At 38.4% G+C, this 21,272-nt stretch overlaps 1 protein-coding gene across 2 annotated transcripts in view; it reads right to left on the bottom strand.

The window, feature by feature from the left end:
* Window positions 1-21,272, bottom strand: part of TAOK3 (TAO kinase 3) — a 182,228-nt gene that overhangs the window by 18,847 nt on the left and 142,109 nt on the right. For both annotated transcript variants that reach the window (XM_032876176.1, XM_032876177.1), the window contains exons 14-16: window positions 14,820-14,954; window positions 6,054-6,290; window positions 4,306-4,434 (exon numbers count right to left, since the gene is read on the bottom strand). In XM_032876176.1, coding sequence (XP_032732067.1) covers window positions 4,306-4,434; window positions 6,054-6,290; window positions 14,820-14,954 — 501 coding nt within the window. The remainder of the gene's footprint in view (window positions 1-4,305; window positions 4,435-6,053; window positions 6,291-14,819; window positions 14,955-21,272) is intronic.

Raw genomic sequence — 21,272 nt, 5'->3', positions numbered from 1 at the left:
AGCTAACCAGTGAGAAAGGGGAGGGGAGAATACTCTGGTAGAGGACACAGTGTATGCTAAACACTTTGGGCGGGTTAACTGAAACGTGGTGTGAGCGAGGACAGAAGAGCAGGCCAGGGTGGTGGTGCCATGTGACATGAGATGAGGCGGGACCATCCGAGGCTTTACAGGCCCAGTTAAGGACATTGATCTGTAGCACAGGAGATAAGGATTTTATATATGTGGGAGATGCACAATGAGATGCATCTCAAAAAGAGTCATCTTTTTGCCTTTTGACTTGCCTCATGACTCTAGTTGCCTCATGGAAAACAGAGTGAAGGAGACAAGACCGGGAGAAGTGGACAGATTTCACAGACAGGAGGTAACTGCAAACGTCACTAGTTATACTTTATTTGCTATTAGAGGGTAAATGAATTACCTTTATTTCCTAGAGGACAAAATTCATAATTATTCCAGGTTATATGGGTAAAGAGAAAAAGGCAGAGACTCAGAACACTTAAGAGGGTGTTACTTTACTCTATGGAGAAAGTAAGAAGACCATTTTTAGAGAAAGCACAGTGCACTCTTTTTTGTTCATACTGACAAGCTTGACCTATAATATTCGGTTAACTACTCAGTGAAAATCTCCTTTAAATGCTAATACCTATTTTACTTGATGTTTTGTGATGTGGACATCACGCACTATTCAGATTATTTCGGCACTTGGCTAGCAAGTCCTTGTGCATCAACTTTCAACCTTCCTGTTCTAGTGAAGTCTTCAGTGAAACATCAGAATCAACAAGAGAGAAAGTGGTTTCGAGCATGGAGTAAGCTGGGATCACAACAGGAAGGCTGGGTGACTCATCTCTTAATGCCATGACTTCACTACTAGGCTTGGCATTAACCACTACATTGCACACCCAAGTTCAAATGTGACCGTATAAACTCACCCAAAATCAAGAATAAATTATTTCCGGACTATCCGTCATCCTGTATTGCCCACATCTCTGTTGTCTATCAAACAGTGGGGATAATAGAGATTGTTTTGTTACCCCAATGGCAATATCTTCAGTATATCAGTATCTAAATGTATATACCACCTTAAATAGTCAGAAATAGGCTTTTCTTTGTAAGAAGTAGTATTAGCTTGGCACAGAAAGGCTTACTGAGGCTATCTTGAACTGAGTTTAGGCTTGTTTTTCCTCATAAGCATGTTGAAAGACTTGTAAGTTTAGGCCTGTGGGTTCCTGCACTCATAAATCTGAGTACCCAAAATGCCTGAGGACTGAGTAGGGATTCTCTAATGCTGTCCTGTGAGAGAATCTTCTACAGGTTGAGTTCATGCAATCTCCAAATACCTGGGAGTTAGAAAAGGTCGGAATGATGGCTGCAGAAAATGTGGCCTATAGAGCATGAATAAACACAAGGAGTTAGAAAAAAATATATAAGTGCAATTGAGAACATTTCAAAATTTCTCACTGAAAAAAATCAATGTTATCTGTGATCCAGCAGTATCTTTCTATCATGACATAATAATTAGGCCCCAGCAATAACTCGGAGAAAATGGATAGATCATGAACCTTCTTATTTGGGCCATTTCTCCCTACAGCCTGGTTTTCTCGATCTTACAGTGTCAGAGATTTTTCCCGTGTAGCCAGTGTGCATTAAATACAAATTTCTCTCAGTCCCCACAATCACCAGTGGCTCATCTGGGCAGGACTAAAAGTCCTGAGGCCCACCTTAACCCACTTGCTTTCACTTCCTAATTACAAAAGAATTGGAGAGGAACCTTGATAAGTTCCATATTGTTAATTTAGAATATGAGCTCAAATAAATGATTTCACATACTGAAACCATGCCCCATATTGAATTTTATTAAACTTTAATACACCAGTAGTCTAGAAATAAGAAATCCTAAGTCTTACAAGGAGGAAAGTCTAGGGAATTGCAGGCAATTCACCTATAAGCACTGGTGGGAGAAGTGAAGAAATTGGAGCTTTCAGATCAAACTGCAGTTCATTAGGAGGACTTTCCACGTCTACTATTGGCCTTCAACCAAACTTTTAAGAATCGATCATTCACTTATCAGAGATTTATATGTACCACGCACAGGGATATAGTTATAGGCAGAAAAAAAAAAAAAAGACATGTTCTCTGCTCTTATCACTTACTGGCCAGTGGGGTAAGTAACTCAAAATAACTAAAAAAAAAAAAAAAGGGGTGGGGGTAATTGAAAAGTAGTGTTATGAAACCAGAGGCACCTGTCTTGGTTAAGGAAGTCAGGAGAGGTCTCCCTTGGGAAACTATTTTTTTTTTTTTTTAAGATTTTATTTATTTATTTGACACAGAGAGAGACATCACAAGCAGGCAGAGGGCAGGGGCGGGGGAAGCAGGCTCCCTGCTGAGCAGAGAGCCTGATCCGGGGCTCGATCCCAGCATCCTGGGATCATGACCTGAGCTGAAGGCAGAGGCTTTATTAACCCACTGAGCCACCCAGGCGCCCACCACCCCCCGCCAATTTTTTTTTTTTTAAGATCTTATTTATTTATTTGACAGAGAGAGAGATCACCAGTAGGCAGAGAGGCAGGCAGAAAGAGAGGGGGAAGCAGGCTCCCCATGGAGCAGAGAGCCCGATGCGGGGCTCAACCCCAGGACCCTGGGATCACGACCGGAACCGAAGGCAGAGGCTTTAACCCACTGAGCCACCCAGGTGCCCTGGGAAATGATATTTAAGTTAAGGGTTTTTTTGTTTTGTTTTGTTTTTAAAGTAGGTTCCATGCCCAATGTAAGGCTTGAAGTCATGACCCTGAGATCAAGAGTCTCATGCTCTACAGATTGAGCCAGCCAGGCGGCCCAAGTTAAGGTTCTAGTAAAAAACTGTAAGTCTTACAAGGAGAAGGAGTAACAATTAACAGCAGAGGGAGAGACTGGGGGTCGGGGGGGTGGGGTGGGGAGAGCATCCTGGTGGAAAAAAACAGTATGAAGAAATAATCTTCTCCAAAGGCTTTGGAGAAAAGTGGAATTTGATACATTTGAGGAACCAAAAGGTGACCACTGTGGCAGGAGCAGCAAACAGGGCTGTAAGCAGGTGAGGTAACAGTGGTGTGAGGTGAGATGGAAGGAGAGGCTGAGAGTAGACTACTAGTATTTTGATCTCTCCTAAGAGCAATGGGAAGTCAATGAATGCTAAAATCATGAGGTGATATGATGAGACTGATGTCTTTTTTTTTTTTTTAAAGATTTTATTTATTTATTTGACAGAGAGAGAGATCACCAGTAGGCAGAGAGGCAGGCAGAGAGAGAGGAAGGGAAGCAGGCTCCCCATCGAGCAGAGAGCCCGATGTGGGGCTCGTTCCCAGGACCCTGGGGACCATGACCTGAGCTGAAGGCAGAGGCTTAACCCACTGAGCCACCCAGGAGCCCCATGTCTGTTTGTTTTTAAAGATTTATTTTTGAGAGAGAGCAAGCTCAGGGAGAGGGTCAGTGGGAGACTGAGAGAGACTCCTCATGCAGACTCCTTGTTGAGCACGGAGCCTGACATGGGGCTCGATCCCAGGACCCTGAGATCATGACCCAAGCTGAAACCAAGAGCTGGATGCCCAACTGACTGAGCCACCCAGATGCCCTGAGACTTCTGGTTTGAAAAGATCACTCTGGCTGAAGTGGCTGGAGAATAAACTGGAAGTAGGCAAGAATGGTTTAGAGTTAAATCAATGGTTCTTAAAATCTGATGCCCGAGTCAACAGCCTCAGCACCACTTGGGAACTTGTTAGAAATGCACATTTCAGGGGCGCCTGGGTGGCTCAGTGGGTTAAAGCCTCTGCCTTCAGCTCAGGTCATGATCTCAGGGTCCTGGGATCGAGCCCCACATCAGGCTCTCTGCTCAGCAGGGAGCCTGCTTCCTCCTCTCTCTCTCTGCCTGCCTCTCTGCCTACTTGTAATCTCTGTCTGTCAAATAAATAAATAAAATCTTAAAAAAAAAAAAAAAGAAATGCACATTTCAAATTCCACCCAGACCCACTGAATCAGAAAATCAGAAAATTTAAATCTGGTGAGTTAGGAATCCATTTTAATAAGCACTTCAGGTGACATAAAGTTTGGGGATCAATGGTTTAGACTACTGATTACAATGTAAGATTAATCAATTTTAAGTTCCAACCTTTTTTAAGAATTTATTTTTAAGTAATCTCTATACCCAATATGGGGCTCAAACTTCTAACCCAAGATCAAAAAATCACATGCTCCACCAACTGAGCTAGCCAGGCACCCCTTCAGTTCCAACCGTTCAGACGGCAACTTAGTGATGACAAATATTGGTACTCTTACCTCTTTTATTTTTTCCTTACAAATCTTATACTGTTTCTTCTGACTTTCTAAGAAAGTTGTCAAATCTTTCTTCTGCTGGGCCAAGATCTGTTGCTGGAACTTCTTCTCATCTGCTGCAGCTACCTTTGCCTAATAAAATGACATAAAATCTAGGATAAATTGTTCTCCACACAGAATTCAGCTGTCTATATCCTCCAATGCATGAAAAGAGTCCATAAGTATTGAATAATATAGTGTTTTTTGAGCAAATAATTAATAAAAACCAAAATAAGCAAATACCTGTTCTGATTCTCTTGTTTCTTAAAACAAATCAGAAATTATTACCATTGAAAAATAAATACATTTCCAATCATGGGAAAAACATGAAGGCAAACCTCAACAGGTTTTATTGAGCACACAAAAAATATAAGCAATGGAAAGTGAACTAAGGATCAAAATAAAAGATTTTTTTCATATTGTTGGTGGCTCACAGATTAAATTATAAAAAATGAATAAGTAACCAGAGCTGGCGACTTTTAATCCCAGAATCTCACTCTAATTGATTAATAACATTTTGTTTTCTTAGGCACCTGCTACAATTGACAACAGTCATACACTGGGACATTTTGGGGGCTCCCAAATGGATAGAACATAGACCAAATAAAAGATAACCCAATAAGCACTGGCTCCTGAAAGTGACCGAATTGAAGTTTCTGGGGACCATTAGACGTAGCACGAATGTAAGATGAGGTGCTTTGGAGATAGGGAGGGAATTATGCATCATGGTTCTCTTTATGTATCTTTACACCTTTAGCTTCCATTGTCAATACTTCTTCCATTATGAACAACTCTCTCTACATATTTACCAAATCGAATCCCCAAGAAAAAAATCAGGATCATCCCCGTTTGGGCAGAGGTTTTCACGCCAGGCTGCCTCACAGCTTGATGGCTGTTGGGGGAATGCTTCCTCTGCAGTTCTGATGTTCCTTTCCACGTGGAGAGAGAGCTTAATTACCGAAACACCCCTGGCACTCTGTCCCCAGTCACCCCATCCTTAGGGAGCACATGTTCATTCCCACACTATGTAAATCTGATGGGGGTGTGGCAAGGAAGGCGACTGGTTTAGCACTGCCAGAGCCTAGATAGGCAAGTCTGTTCAGTTTTGTACGGTATTATTAGCGCATTTCCCTTCAGACTTGAATTACTTCTCCCATCTAATACTTATCAGTAATAAAGGTAATATTTTGACTCACTGTCTGCCTTAGTCTCTCCTCTGTTTGGAACTTAGATGGGGAAGAGAGATGTCTCCTAGAAGACTCAGGCAACAGCCAGATTAATTACGCACTGCCACTGGTCAGGTGCCCATTCCTAGTCCAATCAGTGTAGGTAGGCACTATCACCACTGAAAGGGACTATTTGTAGAGCAGTTTTCTTTTGAAGAGGACTGTGGGTGTGGCAGGCACGGTAACAGGTCTGAACTGTGCAAGTTTCCACAGGATAGAAGCATCTTGTTTCTCTTTATTTGCACCCAGACCCCCTCAAGGGACTGGTTCTCAGAATAAATTTGAATAGACAAGAATATACACCTGCAGTAACTATTTTAACTTTCAATCGCAATTTTGAGTAGCCCCACAAAACCTAACCCCTCTCAACTACCACCAGTGCAACATCGTTCCTCTGTCACCAAAAAGCACACTGCTCCCGTGATGCCACTGACTGAAACAGGCCTGGCTTGGTTTCAGCACAAAGGCATGTGTGTGCACACTGACCTCCTTCTCTATGATAGCCACTTGCTTCTTGGCCAGCTTCTCCAGCTCGATGGACGAGTTGTTGGCATGCGTCTCCACCTCCTTCTGTAGCTTGAGGCGGTGCTCGTCCATCTCAGCCTTCAGCTTGTTCTCCAGGGCGATCAGCTGCTTCTGGTGCTGGCGCCGCATCCGCTTATAACCTGACATCTGTTCCCGCAACTCGTTCTCCTGCTCATGCTCATGGATCTGTCGTGTAACCTGATTGGGGTGGGAGAACAGAACTCAGGTAACCAGATTCATAGAAGACAAACTTCCAGGGAAAGTAGAGATGCCCTCTGGCATAATTCTATCTATCACGGCCACCATCAATCTACCTACTATTTGCTGAATGCTCGCCTGTACCAGGCACTGTGCTGGGTGCTCTTTATATTTATTCTTTAACCCACTGAGCCACCCAGGCGCCCCTATATTTATTCTTTAGCTCTAGTCCTAAACTTGTTTGGACCCATTCACTCATTCATTTTACTCCTTAATGAGGTATGTGTTACCACCCCCATTTTATAGATGAAGCAACTGAGACTTGAGGGGATTAATTTATTCAATCAGCCAAATTATATTCACTTATTTTTGACATATCATTGTATCTATGATCAAGGTCACATAGTTAATAAGGGGTAGAGCTGGGATTCAGACCCATTTCTGTCTGGTTCCGGAGCCATGCTGTCTCCCCTACACCAGGATTTCTCAACATCAACACTGTTGAAAATGAGCCAGAAGATTCTTTGTTTTGGAGGGCCGTCCTTCAGTGCAGGACGTTTAGCAGCGTCACCGGCCTACCCACTAGATGCCAGCACACCTCCCAAGTCAAGACAATCAAAAATGTCTGTAGACAGTGGCAAATTCCCTTAGGGGGCAAATTCACTCTGGTTGAAAACCACTGCATTATACCATAGTGCTTGTGTGTTTTTAAAGATCATGTCTCTAACAGTCATAGGGATTCTGAGTATCTTCCCAAAGTTGTTTGAACAAGATTTATTTCTGATTCTTAATATGAAGTGGGGTGGGGGCAGTGAGGAGTGAAAGGAGGGAGGGAGGGAGGGAGAGAGAGAACTCTCTTCTTTCCACTCCTCTCCACTCCTCTCTCTCCCACCTCCCCTTCCCCACAGAAGCAAATTATAATAATTATATTATATGTTATATTATATTATATATTATATATTAATAATAATTATATTATAACTAGCAAATTATAATACATTTACGTGCTCTCCTCAAGAAAATATTTCTGTGATTTTTAGATGGCTACTTAGTAATTTTTTCTTGACCCATTCTCAGGTGACTATCCAACAAACTCAAGACTGTAAATACGAATTTTGGCATCTCTTTTCTCTTTCTATTAAACCTTTTCTGATTTTTCACGCCTTCCTTCAGTTTATCATCCCTCTTTATTTTCCTGTTAGATTCTCTGCTCATTTCATTCTCATCTTTCCTATTTTAGAAAAAAAATTAATTCCAAAATTCTAACTTCAGCTTTGTTTTTCACTAAGTAATTTAGTCACTCCTATCTACTATAAGCCAATTCTCCCCAACGTCACCCTCAAACAAGTTTTACTAGAAATTTTCATGCTGCTATTAATGCTCTTTACTATTTTCAGTTTATGGGTCAAAGTGCATTTTGTACAAAGAACAGTTTGTTTCTTTGCTCCTTTTAGAAGGTATCCCTGCATACCAGACTGAGTCCTTACTATCAAGAGAGTGCTATTCTGTAACTGGATAGTATTATCAAAGTACACCATTAAACATTAGCCGAACTTTGAAACCTTTCCAGCTGAAACTAACACTAGGTTTCATATTCATTTCTCTTTTCTAAAGGACAATACTCTTTAAAGTATGAAGAATAAGAGCAGAAGATATTTTAAGACAAAAAAAAAAAAAAAAAAAAGAAAAGAAAAGAAAAAAAAAAGGACAGTATCACAAAAGGGGCACCTAACACTCTAAAGGAAATCTATTTTGTCATCACAATATCATGTTTCTTTTTAATGGGCTTATTTCATGATAAAAGGAAAAAAAGAAGTCATTTGAAATATGTATATATATTTCACTTCCTCATGCTTGTGCTTTCCTGAAGTTCAACTACAGGGGAAAACAATTCTAATCAATAGCAAGGATACCATTTAGCCCTTTCTGAATTCAGTTTTTTTCCTACAAATATGGCAATAAAGTGTCCATTCCAGGGTAAGGTATTTGAGATATGTTTTACCTCTAAACTTATTTTTTCTTATGTTAGTATTCCTTTTTTTTTTTTTTTTTTTAGATTTTATTTATTTATTTGACAGACAGAGATTACAAGTAGGCAAAGAGGCAGGCAGAGAGAGGGGAAGGGAAGCAGGCTCCCCGCTGGGCAAAGAGGCCGATGCGGGGCTAGATCCCAGGACCCTGAAATCATGACCTGAGCTGAAGGCAGAGGCTTAACCCACTGAGCCACCCAGGTACCCCTCCCTCCCCCCCTTTTTTTTTTTAAAGATTTTATTTGTTAGTATTCCTTCTTTAATCAGATTCCCAAAGTTGAGAAATGGCACACCCTAAAGCTATCATGACACATTCAAAGCTTGCAAACAGAAGGTCTGACTAGCTTGTGTCAAATAGTCTCAGGATGATGGCCATTTCCCAAATCAGGCACCTAAATATAAAGTGGAAATGAGTTGTGTCAAGAACATTTTCTATCCTAACTGGTGGGTGAGTCCCTCTGAAAATGGTGGTCCTATTGCATACCAGACCACACAAGCATGTGGCAAAGAAAAATTACAGAGTTCAACATGCTATCATTGTAGATTACTGAATTCCAGGAGAAACACTTTGCTTCTAATGCTTCCCATAATTTGGATAATCACCTTTGTAAACTCCTAATATCACCTTCAATTTGTTGCAATGAAATTTTCTACGTTTCAATGTTAACTGCCTTCTTAGGCACATACAGAGATACTGAGTTTTATAATTCCATATGCAAGCAAAGTAAACATATTTAAGTAGAAGTCTGGCCCAATGACTCATGTATGAAGTCTAACTAGAAAGACATAAAAATATTGTTATCTACAGTTATGTACACTTGCATGTTTTAAGTTTATACTGTGTGTCTTGCAAATACACTATTTGGTCAAGAGAATTAAAAATAGCTCACCCAATTTTATATTTTATCATGCTTTATGATTTACAATGTATTTTCACATGCAATACACTCTAATTTTCCTAAACCCTGGGATTTGAATTGAAGTTCTACGGTTCTTGAATTGCCTGAGGAAATTCACCCCACTAAGGCAGAATGAAACATTCTGTTAAGCAATGGAGGGAATCAACACCCCCAAAACATCAAAGCTGGAGAAAGTATAAGCTACAAACTGAGTAAGTCTAAAAATGAAAGAAAGTTATGGAAATGTAGTGACTGTAGTTTTCACAATGGTAGCCTCAAGAATGTGATCCACTGAAAGACACCCAGTAGGTTGCTTGGACACAAACCCCATTCTGTTCCTTACTGTGTTACTGACCTTGGGCAAATTACTTAACCTGCCTGAAGGCTCTCAAGAGGAGCCACTGCTCCAATGAGATCACTGATGGGATAATTCTTGTGTCCAGCAAGGTGTCTGACACACAGAAGATGTTCGATTTATGCTGATTTCCTTCTAAGGAAATCTAAGCATCTAAGCAGTATGTCTTTCCCTCCACCAAGCATTTCTAGTGATATGGACATAGATCAGAAGGAGTGGATCCAAGAGAAAGGGCAAGTGTAACAATGAAACTGTACTTATATGCAGGTTGTGGCTTATAAAATAAGTATGCATAATTTCTAAACCTGAATTATTAACCATTTCACATACCTGGAGTAATATATAAAAGTTAACAGTCATAAAGGAAGACTGAACTTTTCCCAGAAAGTTTCTACAGCCATTCCATTCAACCTTATCTAAATCTGGCAAAAATTGGCACCTACAACAGATGACTACATCCAAAGTGTACTATCTGTCTACCAAGTGCAGAACACCGCACTAGAGGGCTAATAAGCAACTTACTGAACATAAAAGAAGAGCATAGTGGCTGATAATGTTACCCTTGTAAGAGATCAAAGCCAACTTACAAGATTAATTATGTGTAAGAATCAAAATAATGCATATAAAACTGGCTACCTCAACTCTTAGAAGAAATGAAATTTATAGCAAGTTCTTAAAAAGAATACCATGGGTCCCATTTTGACATTAGAAATTTCACATTCCACTCTTTAGAACACCTAGGGAAAAACATTTTAAGTTTGTACCAAAGTAATGATGGAAAATGGGCAATTCTGCCTTATACAGAAATACTGGCAGGAAGCACTTAGAAATGTACACTTGCAAATCCAAATTCTCATGTGAGAGCAGAACTGGAAGAGACTTTGTTCATTCCTTAATTCAGCATGTTTACTGAGAGAGTTTGGTCACGTGGGTTGGGCACAGAGACTGGGCAGCATAAGTGAAAAATGGTCTCAGTAATGATCCTAGTAAGATTAAGAAGCTAAGAAAAAGGAAAAAGGAGCTACAAAACATTCTGATAAGCATCCTCTCGTACACTATCCTGGAAGAGAACACATCTTCCAGCCCTCAGATATAGAACAGTGGGGCTCATGAGGGGTGAAGCAGCATTAACTGCAGAGGCTCTAATATTTTTATGCTTGTCTATCAAACTCATTCAGGTATCCACTTTCACAATTAGCTGGAAATTAGGTTGCATTTTTAAAATCGAAACGAAGACTCCATTTTTATATGAGCTTTCCTACTGAATCTGGTAAAGGCAAAGTAAAAAAAAAATTCACATTTGCATGGATAGGACAATAATCATTTTTGTCTACATGCTTTCCTAGAGATTAGAAACTAAGAGTTTTATGCCCCTGTGCCTAATATATATATGTATTTTTTTAAAGTAGGCTTTACACCCAACATGGAGCTTGACTCTGAGATCAAGAGTTGTATGCTCTAGGGGCACCTGGGTGGCTCAGTGGGTTAAGCCTCTGCCTTCAGCTCAGGTCATGGTCTCAGGGTCCTGGGATCGAGCCCCGCGTCAGGCTCTCTGCTCACTGGGGAGCCTGCTTCCTCCTCTCTCTCTATGCCTGCCTCTCTGCCTACTTGTGATCTCTGTCAAATAAATAAATAAAATCTTAAAAAAAAAAAAAAAAAGAGTTGTATGCTCTACTGAATGAGCCATCCAGGTGCTCTCCCGTCCTCCTCGGGACAATATGTACTCTAGCATAAATTCCCCTATGTAGTAAGACCACTCATTCCTGTGAGAATTCCTTCATAAGACCAAAAGCTGAACTGCCTGACAGATATGGGCTTGTGCTCTTTCTATTAACATCTACTGTGGGAACTACTATCCAGGACATTATGAAATTCTAAGAAATGACATCAGATATGACAACAGCTGAAAACACTCTCATGGGTTACCAATCCAATTAAAATATTAGGATCTCCATTTACCAACAATAAAAACTTAAGGGAGCCACATCTCAAGGGCCCAATAAGGCAGATGAGTAATTCTGAAGAACTATATAAACAACTCCTTTCTCCAGATCATGAATCAGTTCATTATGAACTTTCTTGCAGAAGAAAAAGAAAGGATAAATAAAAAAGGTTCTATGAAATGCCCTTCCTTTTCCTAGTTTTTCAAAATAAGGTCAATAATTGCTGCCCTTCTGTGATTATAATAAAAAATACATAATTCTACATAATTCTGAAGTTTCCTTAGAGTTACCTCTGATATTAAGGTTCACAGTCCTTGCTTTTCCTTTGTTACAAATGTAATTGTGCAGCAGTGCAAATTAACATTAAAAAATCTGTTTTAAGGTGCCAAAATGGTAAAAACATCAAGAAGTAAAAAGCCTGCAACCCATGGGCTGTATACACTTGTCAATGGCTCCATTCAAAAGCACAATGTAGAAAAAATGCAAAGGGCAAACCCCATAGATTTAGGTCTCCTTTAGGTTTATGTATAAGAGGTAGGCTGATTAAACAAATTTAAGGAACTATAAAATTTTTTTGTCAGTTTGTAAGTCTATTTAAAATACACACTCTTTTAAAAAATATATGTTCATTTATCTAATAGTTAGAAATAAATAATTTCTGAATTCTTTTTTCTTTTTACTGTTCACTTTTAATAACTCTGTGGCTCGTTAGCACTTCTATGTAGAAGATTATAAAGAGTAAAACCAAAATAAATAAATCAATACAGTATTGTTACCAACTATGGGAAGTGAAAAGGGTTTCAAAAATGACTTGATTATTCATTACCCTGGACTTCCATTTTCCCATGATCTTGCTCCTACTTTTATGTCATGAAATAACTTTAGTCCTTTTCCTTTGAGCTGAGATCCATGAAAAGCAAAAAGATTCATGATATAATTTTAAAATTTAGATACTTCTTTTTGATATTCCAGTGTCCTGATTTATTTATTCCTACTGGACTACGGGGAATTAGCCTTTAACATAAAATTGGTAGAACTATAGTACTTGATAAGATACATTAAAATACCCAGACCAATAATTAGATTGTCCAAAGTGAGACATGGAACCATATAACATCATGCCACCTTTCCTTTACATTAATTCCTTTTTCTGAACGAGCACTAGATGCAAATACCACTGACCTCTGATAAACTTCCATCAATCCCACCATGACCCCCAAAGCATGACATCTGGAGAAGGTTTTCCACATGAAACAACTTATTTTACAGTCGCTACCGCAACAGTCTATTAGCTACTCAGCTTTTAACTTAATATAGGGGCAGGGAGCCTTTTAGCCAATCCAAAGTCCATCAGAGACTGATCTCAGCTACTCTCTGGCTGGGCACTGGGAAGCCTGTAGGATTCAGAGGGGCTCCTAAGGACTTTGCCTCTAGCCCTCAGGTGGCCTAGCAGGGAAGCAGCTTTCATCAACCACAGAGAAGACTGGGATGGCTGACAGGCACAGAGTAGCTCTGGGTGAGTGTACAAATGCAAGCGTGAGATCATTGTGGTATGGCAGTAGTAACATCTTACTAGGAGGTAGGAGAGGTCATGAATATATGATGTGGGAATGAGGGTGTGGCAAGCGACAAAAGACACTTTTCCCAGAGGGGGGAAGATCCACTTGGTATAATGTTTGTTTCACATTCAAAAACCTGCTTCTGGTGCTCTGAGTCTCAGTAGCTGCTCAGCCTTTCTCCTCTCATTTCTACATGAACATGTCTGGATAAAGATACAAGTCTCACAAGAGTCGGTGGTAAGCAAGAATATTACATAAATACCATATTTTTTGGTCAGGTATTGTGACATGAAGATATTTATTAATAAATTCATGGTTCTTTATTTAGACTCAAAAGCATGTTATTTTTTAGGTGCTTAGCAATCATTAGCAAATACAGAGTGGACATTTTTATATCTCCATTACACGGTATAACATTCATTTAAAATGAAAAATTGCCCATTAAGAGATGACAAGAAACTTCTATACAAAGGAACTTAAAGGCAGGCTTATTGATAAGCAGTCTCAATTAAAATGCTTGTTTTTAGACAGCAGCAGGCATAGCAATAGGTAGGTGCCTTAACTTCCATTTTCCTCATATTTGGGTTTTTAAAGATTATAATCCATTATCGATTTCAAAGATAACTGAAGCCTTTGAAAGACTTGAGAGATGAAAGTGGAAATCAGGTTTAAAAAATAGGACAAGAAAAATAATTTCTGGGTCGGCCTTGGATGATGTCATCATAGGTTCTAAATGTAATAGCCAGGCAGTGTACACTAACTCTTCCTGCCCATGTGACCTCTAACATCAATCTGGGCAAAAAAATGAATATTTCAATAATTTTTCGGCTAAGAAGTGAGATTCGGAAGCAAAAGATTAAAGAGAGTTTCGAGTGCCAAAGATGAAACGATGTGAGTGTGTGTGTGTGAGTATGTGAGCGCGCACGCGCACGCGTTGGGGGCCAAGGGGAGGAGGCATGAAAACTAACTCTTCCAGCACACACCCCTTTTGCTACTACAAGGGCATCCAGCAATCACATTTGCAATAGTAAAAATGCTGAAGGATCCTACAGTATCTTTTCTTCCACAATCATCCATATCCTCTCCTACAAAGCCCCTCTTGCTTTATTGGTGCCAGGAAATTCTTTAGGGGTTAAATGGGGAAGTGCAGCCACTACCATTGTTGCAATAAATAAATGAATGAACCAGAACGAACCAGCAATTCATCCCTAGGAAGCTAGTATCTCATTTTCTACAATTACATATATTAGCTAGCAGTGATATATTTTTAAAAATTGTGTTTTATCTTTTGATATGTGTGTATACATTACAAACACACAAGCATCTATACAAAAAGAAGCATAGTGCCCTGCACACACATACATCAGATACCTTTAAAAATTTTTTTAGCATTGTTATTTCAATGAAAAGACAAATAGCTTTAAAAAAATTGGATAGGTTAGCAACTTCATCTTAAAGGCCTTTTATTTTGCACATACAGCATATATAAATACACACATACATACACACACACACACAAAGGTTTTTTTTTCCCCATGCCGTAGACAATGTTAAAATATCTGAGATCAGGTTGCCATGCCAACAGATTTTTTTCTAAAATGAATAAAATTATTAGGAGGGAGAAAACATTCTTGACTCCTTTCCTCCCATCCATGAAGCCGAGAGAGGCTCAGGGAGGGCGAGAGGCTGCCAGATGGGGAGGAGGGGAAGGAAGGGAAGGTGGGTAGAGGGGTGTTTGCTTACCAAAGATGCTGATTTGATCGTGGCAAAGCGCTCTCTGTTCCGGTAGTGGAGGGCCTGGCTCTGAACTGACTGGGTAGGCCGCGGCTCAGGCCTGGGATCGCCGTGGCCCGCCTCATCCCTTATGAATACATGATCCTGCAGAAATGGATAAAAACAAGGAGAAAGTCCAGCTGTGCTCTTTCCTCGCCGGCTGCCTCTCTCTCACCCCTCTTTCTGCACAAGCACTGCTGTTTGAAATGCATAGTTTAGCTCTCTGCTAGTCCCCGCAGCTCCCACGGTACAAAATGAATAAGCAACACATTGCAGCCTTCAGTTAGGAATGTCAGCTGATCGCTAGTGGGATGCCTTCTGAATCCCTGGCAGGCTTTTTCTTTACCTCCAGAATTACATATATGCAAAAGAAAAAAAGAATAGAAAAAACAATGCAATGTACAGACTCCTTAGAACAGTTTGCTTAAAACGCTGTAACCAAATAATTCCTTTAAAAATGTCATGTCCATGTCTAGCAAGGAGGATGCTGGTTGCTTTTAACATAAAAGCGAGCCTCCGCCTCATTCCCTTGAAAGATCTGCTTTCTCAATTTAATTTTATTTGAGATCTGTTCGGTAGGATCATCGTTCTGCCTAGAACCAGTGTAGGCTTGTGCTGAACTGCCTCTCTATCTTGTGCTGGGAAGATTCGGCAGTCACTGAGGGATCCTGCTTTCCAGTCATGATCGTACACAGTTCTAGCACCTTCTCTCTACAGCTTCTGAAAGGATTTTTTTTTTTAGATTTAAAGAGACAGGCATGCAATTTTAACCAAATGATACTTTCACAAATTCTTCCTCAACTCAGTATCGCTATGGTCACTAGAGTGAGTAAGGGTGGGATTTAATGTCCTTGGCTGATTTAATCAAATCTGTGCTTCTTGATAGGCAGAGATGATTAATCTTGTTGTAACGCCCAGTGAAAAATAACATTCCCTGGAAGGGTAATAATGGATGTTTCTTAAATGCAATTTAAATGAGTTTTAAAGGGGAAAATGCTTTCAAAGGGTGATGCTTTTCTCTATAAAAGATGGAGTGGTCAGTCAGTAAGTAGCTCTTAACCCTTCAGAAAAAAAGATACCATAATAATAGCTCAAAAACATGTACAACCATGGGGGATTTTTAAATAGTACATGTTCAGGATGGGGAAGGAGAAATTAATTCCCGTATTGCCCTAGGGTTTTAGGAGAAACCATTCGTGAGAAGTCAGTTTTGCATTTTGTCTATGACTATCTGAAAAAAATTAAAAAAAAAATAATTCCTTGCTCTTTCTACAGAAAACAAAAATTGAAGAGGTTTACAAACACAAAATTTAATTATATCATCTAAAATTTTTTAAAGTCAAGGCACAGATATTCTTGAGGGAAATTAAATTTTATATCCAGGTTTTTAGGTAAAAGTTAAGAGCCAAGATTAAATTTACCATTGGGCTGATTTTCTTTTTCAACTTATAAATTTAGAATGCTCCAGAATGTTAGGCAGGTATCAAACATTACATCTATATTTAGAGATCTTTTTAAATTTACTGTATTGAGGTCTATTTTGTTTTTAAATAATGAAGGGACCTTTAATGCCATTGAGGACATATATGTCAAATTCAAGGATATTCTATTGCTGTACTGTCTTATATGATAGTCAGTAGCCACATGGATATTTAAATTAAATAAAATGTAAAATTCAGTTCCCATGTCGTACCTGTTATGTTTTAAGGTAGTCATTAGCTATGGCTACCATACTGAACAGTGCAGGTATAGATCGTTTCCATCACTGCAACAATCAGTTCTATTAGTACCACAGGTTAAAAATGTACCTCAACCCGTATTTTTGAGATTAAAAAAACAAACAAACAAACAAACAAACCAACAACAACCTTGATGGCCCAAAGAAACTTCTATATTATTTCCCAGGAAATCTAACCTTTTATTTTATAGGACAAAGAGAGATCAGGTATGGGACTAGGATTTATGCGCTAGGTTTAAGGTTCTTGAGAGCAAGGCAATGGGATCTACTGCCATTGACATTACTGGATATTTATTAATCAGTTACATTTATCTCCAAAATTGATTTTTTAAAAATATTTTTAATTTTTATTTTTTTATTTATCTGAGAGAGTGAGAGAGAGCAGGGTGAGTGAGAACATGAATGGGGAGGGCAGAGGGAGAGGGAGAAGCAGACTCCCCACTAAGCAGGGAACCTGATGTAGGGCTCAATCCCAGGACCCTGATATCATGACCTGAGCAGAAGGCAGATGCTTAATTAACTCACTGAGCCAACCAGGTGCTCAGAAACTGATCACTTCTAATATTACAGTACCAGAAAAACAAGAAGCTTCTAAATGGCAGCAATCAGATGAGATAGACTAGGTAGGGTCCTGTGGTTTTACAGGAGGCCTTAAGAATTCAAAGTTTGGTGATTATTAATTAGCTAACATTAAGTACACTGACTGAGAGGTAGCAACTCAGTTTCACACTGTAAGAATTTGATTTACAAAAATAACTAGTAACACTAGAATCTTTACGGTTCACTCAACAGAATAAAGTGAAACACATTCATGTGCAAATACATATAATTTTAATATTATTAGTGTGTTTTCTCTCAGATATAAATTAGCACTTATAGGCTAGGTCTTGCTTAGCAAATTAAAAGTCACATTATATTTGCTAAATTTTTAAACCAAGAATATTGGAATACACTGGAAAAGTTAATATTCAAAATCATAGTGATTTTAGTTAACACGCAGCTCATTCAATACCTCACTAAGGTATATTTTAAAAATAATGCTATTTTATTATTTTTTCCCCATCCCCTTGGACAAAAATAATACTACTTTAAAAGCTAATCTGAACAATAGGTCCCAAATTTAAATCTACCTCAGGTACAGTACATAACGTTGACCGTATCATTCTTTACTCCAGCTTAAAATTCTTTTCAAGTCATGAAAGAATTCTTAGTTTTCCACAGCATCTTCATAACCTATCCCCACCCTAAAGGTCTTCAAATATTATGTGAGAGACCACAAAATGAGGTAAAATTTTAGTCTAACAGTAGACACCCATTTTAAATGCACAGGAAAATGATTTTTAAAATATTCAATTCCACTGCATCAAAACGAGTTTAAAATTCTGAAGATAAACAATGATGCAATTTTAAAATGAGGGAAACGTGACTTGAGAAGTACAAACAAATTAAACTATCAACTTTACTGGGTATGTTGTCTGTTGGCTATACTGCCCCTTCAAATAGCAGTCCCTTTCAAAATGAGCACCACACCTGGCTCCCATACTTCCTGAACTGCACACATTTTAAGATTAATAATGGAAAGGGACAATTTGCTATTTTATGCAGTTAGGTACTGAAGCAGATTATCTGCAAATAATGTGAGGGCCAACATCTTTGATGTTGAAGAATGATTTTAGAAGATTAAGATCAAGTATTGGGGTGCTTGGCTGACTTGACAGAGCATGTGATTCTTGATCTTGGGGTTGTAAGTTTGAATCCCACACTGGGGGTAGAGATTACTTAAAAATTAAATCTTTTTTTTTTTTTTTTTTAAAGAACAAATACCATGTTCTACCTTACCAAGACAAAATGTAGGTCTTGTCTATAATTTATCTTTAAAACATTATCATCTGGGAATAAACAAAGTAGCTCTTTCAAATACCCATATTGTTGAGAACCAATTTTAAGTAAATCTATGTTAACCAGTAAATTTATAATGTTCTTTCACTGTAAAAAATTTTTTTCAGATTAAAAAGAAAAGAAACTGTCATAATTTTGGTCAAATCTTTAGCAAGAAGAGCTGAGCTTTTATACAATATGCTTAAGTACATAAAGCTTGAAGCACAAACTTTACTATTATACACTGAACAGGAAGCTTTACTTCTATTTAAAAGTTTTTCTCTAAGTAGCTATTTATTAAGATTGTGAAATTAAGATTCATGGTGTAGCTGCTTGTTTAGAGTTTCCAGATTCACTTGAAATTATCCCTGGAAACCACTCATCTGGACACTGTTATACTTTTGGTATATCTTTATTATACTATCACATACTTACTTGTGTGTCTGTGCAAGAGACTGTGAGCTTTCTGAAAACAGTAAATATGGTTTGGAAAATCTGTCTCCCTAGCACCCACCTAGTGCTTGATACTTAGTAGGCATTCAGTAAATGTTTGTTGAATAAATAAATTCAAGAATATAGGTCTGAGAAGATTCTGGGAAAATGACATTTTCTCTTTTATTATTTAAGAGAGTTCAAATTTCTATTTCATAAAAACCTGCTACTCTGTACTCTGAGAAAGTCATAAAATTGTAACACACAGGTACACCTTTATTTTAGGGGGCAGGAAGAAGATCTAAAAATGGCTTTTGTCAGATGATAAGTAGCCTTTTCATAGATTCCCAAACTTTTTATGCTGTGGAGAAGGGATCAACAAACCCACCACCTCTCTTTTGTTTTTGTTCATTTCAAAATTACTAAATTACTGCATAAGCAGTTGTTGCTATTGAAAGCTGGGGCTAGAGGAAGGGAAGAAGATGGACAAGGCTATCTTTACTGGGGAGGGTAGCTACTAGGGAGAAAAAAATGACTAGAACGCAGGGGATAAAGACACTACTAAAGACAGGTGGTTTTTATGACTGCTCTGTTTGAGACACATTGTCTTCATATGTTAATTTACTTTTAGTTTGCCAAATTTGAGTTGAAGAGTCAAAGAACCCGCCCCTCTCTTCAACAAAAATAATAGAAAAGGCCACTGAAGCAAGTGAAAATTAAACTAGAACATCCTATCCCTTCAAGGACATCTTTTCTTTTTTTTCCCCTCCCACAAAAATGGTGAAAGCCGTTTTTTTCTTAAAGAAGGGGCTGTGGGGGTAAGGGGGTGGGGTGGAGAACACTGACTCATAGGAAAAAGGCCAAATAAAGCTTTAAAAGTTAAGATAGAATGGTTTTTTTAAATAATCTCTAAAAGGGGGCCATGATGACTAGAGTTCATTAGGCATACCTAAAACAACAAATTGATTAACAAACACTTTCACATATTAAAGTCTTATGATCTGTATTAATAGAAGGCAGCAGCAGGCAAAAATAACTGAAAGTTACCTTTTCACTGGCAGATTAAAAGATCAGACTTTGGTGGTTAGATCGCTCTTAGAATCTGTTTGCTGCTATTATATCCACAGCGATTTTAAGGAGTAGGGTGGAGGCTCAGAAGCAAGCTATGTAGCCGCAAAAAACCTAATCTGGATTAGAAGTTTGCTCTGGAGTCATTTGGGAAAAAAAATAAGAATTGAGGCATATGTAGAGTTGTGTCCTATATAAGTTCACCTTCATTTTAGTTCACAAAACATTTATTGAGTGCTTACTATGTGGCAGGCACTGTGCTGGGTGGTAGGAAAAGAGACGTTCTTGAGGAGCTAACAGTCTAGACATGTGATGATATTACTGTTATTGGAAAAAGCAATATGGCAACATTAGCAAGGGGAAAAGTGCTTGAAGATTATTTTGTCCAAAAATACTTTTAGACTTACCAAGTCATTTTTACTCAAAAGGGAGATTAGATTAGGGTCCCTTCAGGGCCTGGGAAAGAACAGAATAGAGGAAAGGACTGGAGAAAAAGAAGTAATCTGAAATTCTGATGCCAAAGGAAATTTTTCAGAGTCCCACTTCACAGTTTTGGGGCTTGATCTGTGATAGAATTGTCCTGCTAAAATCAGGGCTTCTTTATTCTGGATGTGGAGCAGTTAAATGCAAGTCACACTCTTACCAGTTGTACATGGACTTTAAAAATAAGTTCACTTCCTATATAAGACGGTAATCTGTTTCATATCTATGGTTTCACTAATTTAGGATAATGTCTGCTTGACTGTACCAATCAAGATGGGGGGACCAAATAATGCCCCACTCTTACTCTTATATTTTGGTATTTATTAAGCATGTTCTTACTGTCTGAAGTATAATTATTGAAGAAATGCTATACTAAAGATTATTTAACCCTTTTAATCCATATGTTCAATGAACCAAAATAGCATGATGTTTAGCCTCTGGCAATTAATTCATTCCTTGTGTTTTTTTATTCGTGCGTCCATTCATTCATTCCATAGTTTTTTACTGAATGCCTCTGACTGTTCTAGGTGTTAAGATGTAGTGTAGAACAAGGCAGGCATAGTCTTTGCCTTAATGAAATTTACATTCTACAAATGAAATAATAGATAAGCAAATTAATATATAATATAATATTAGATGGTGATAAGTATTAAAAAGAAAATAAAATAGGATAATGAAATAATGGGTAGAACATTGGTTGTAGTATGATAATTTAGTGATATATAGGCTTTTCTAAGATTCTGGTCACAGACCCATGCAAAACTGGTAAGTGTTTAATAAAACAATATTGATTGCTTTCTTTCAAATATAAACTTTGTGGTCAC

Source organism: Lontra canadensis, unplaced genomic scaffold, assembly GCF_010015895.1.
Source record: "Lontra canadensis isolate GAN:19392208 unplaced genomic scaffold, GSC_riverotter_1.0 scaffold58, whole genome shotgun sequence".
NCBI lineage: Eukaryota > Metazoa > Chordata > Mammalia > Carnivora > Mustelidae > Lontra > Lontra canadensis.
The sequence above is the reverse complement of the archived record's forward strand: the minus strand, read 5'-3'. Positions and strand labels throughout refer to the sequence as shown.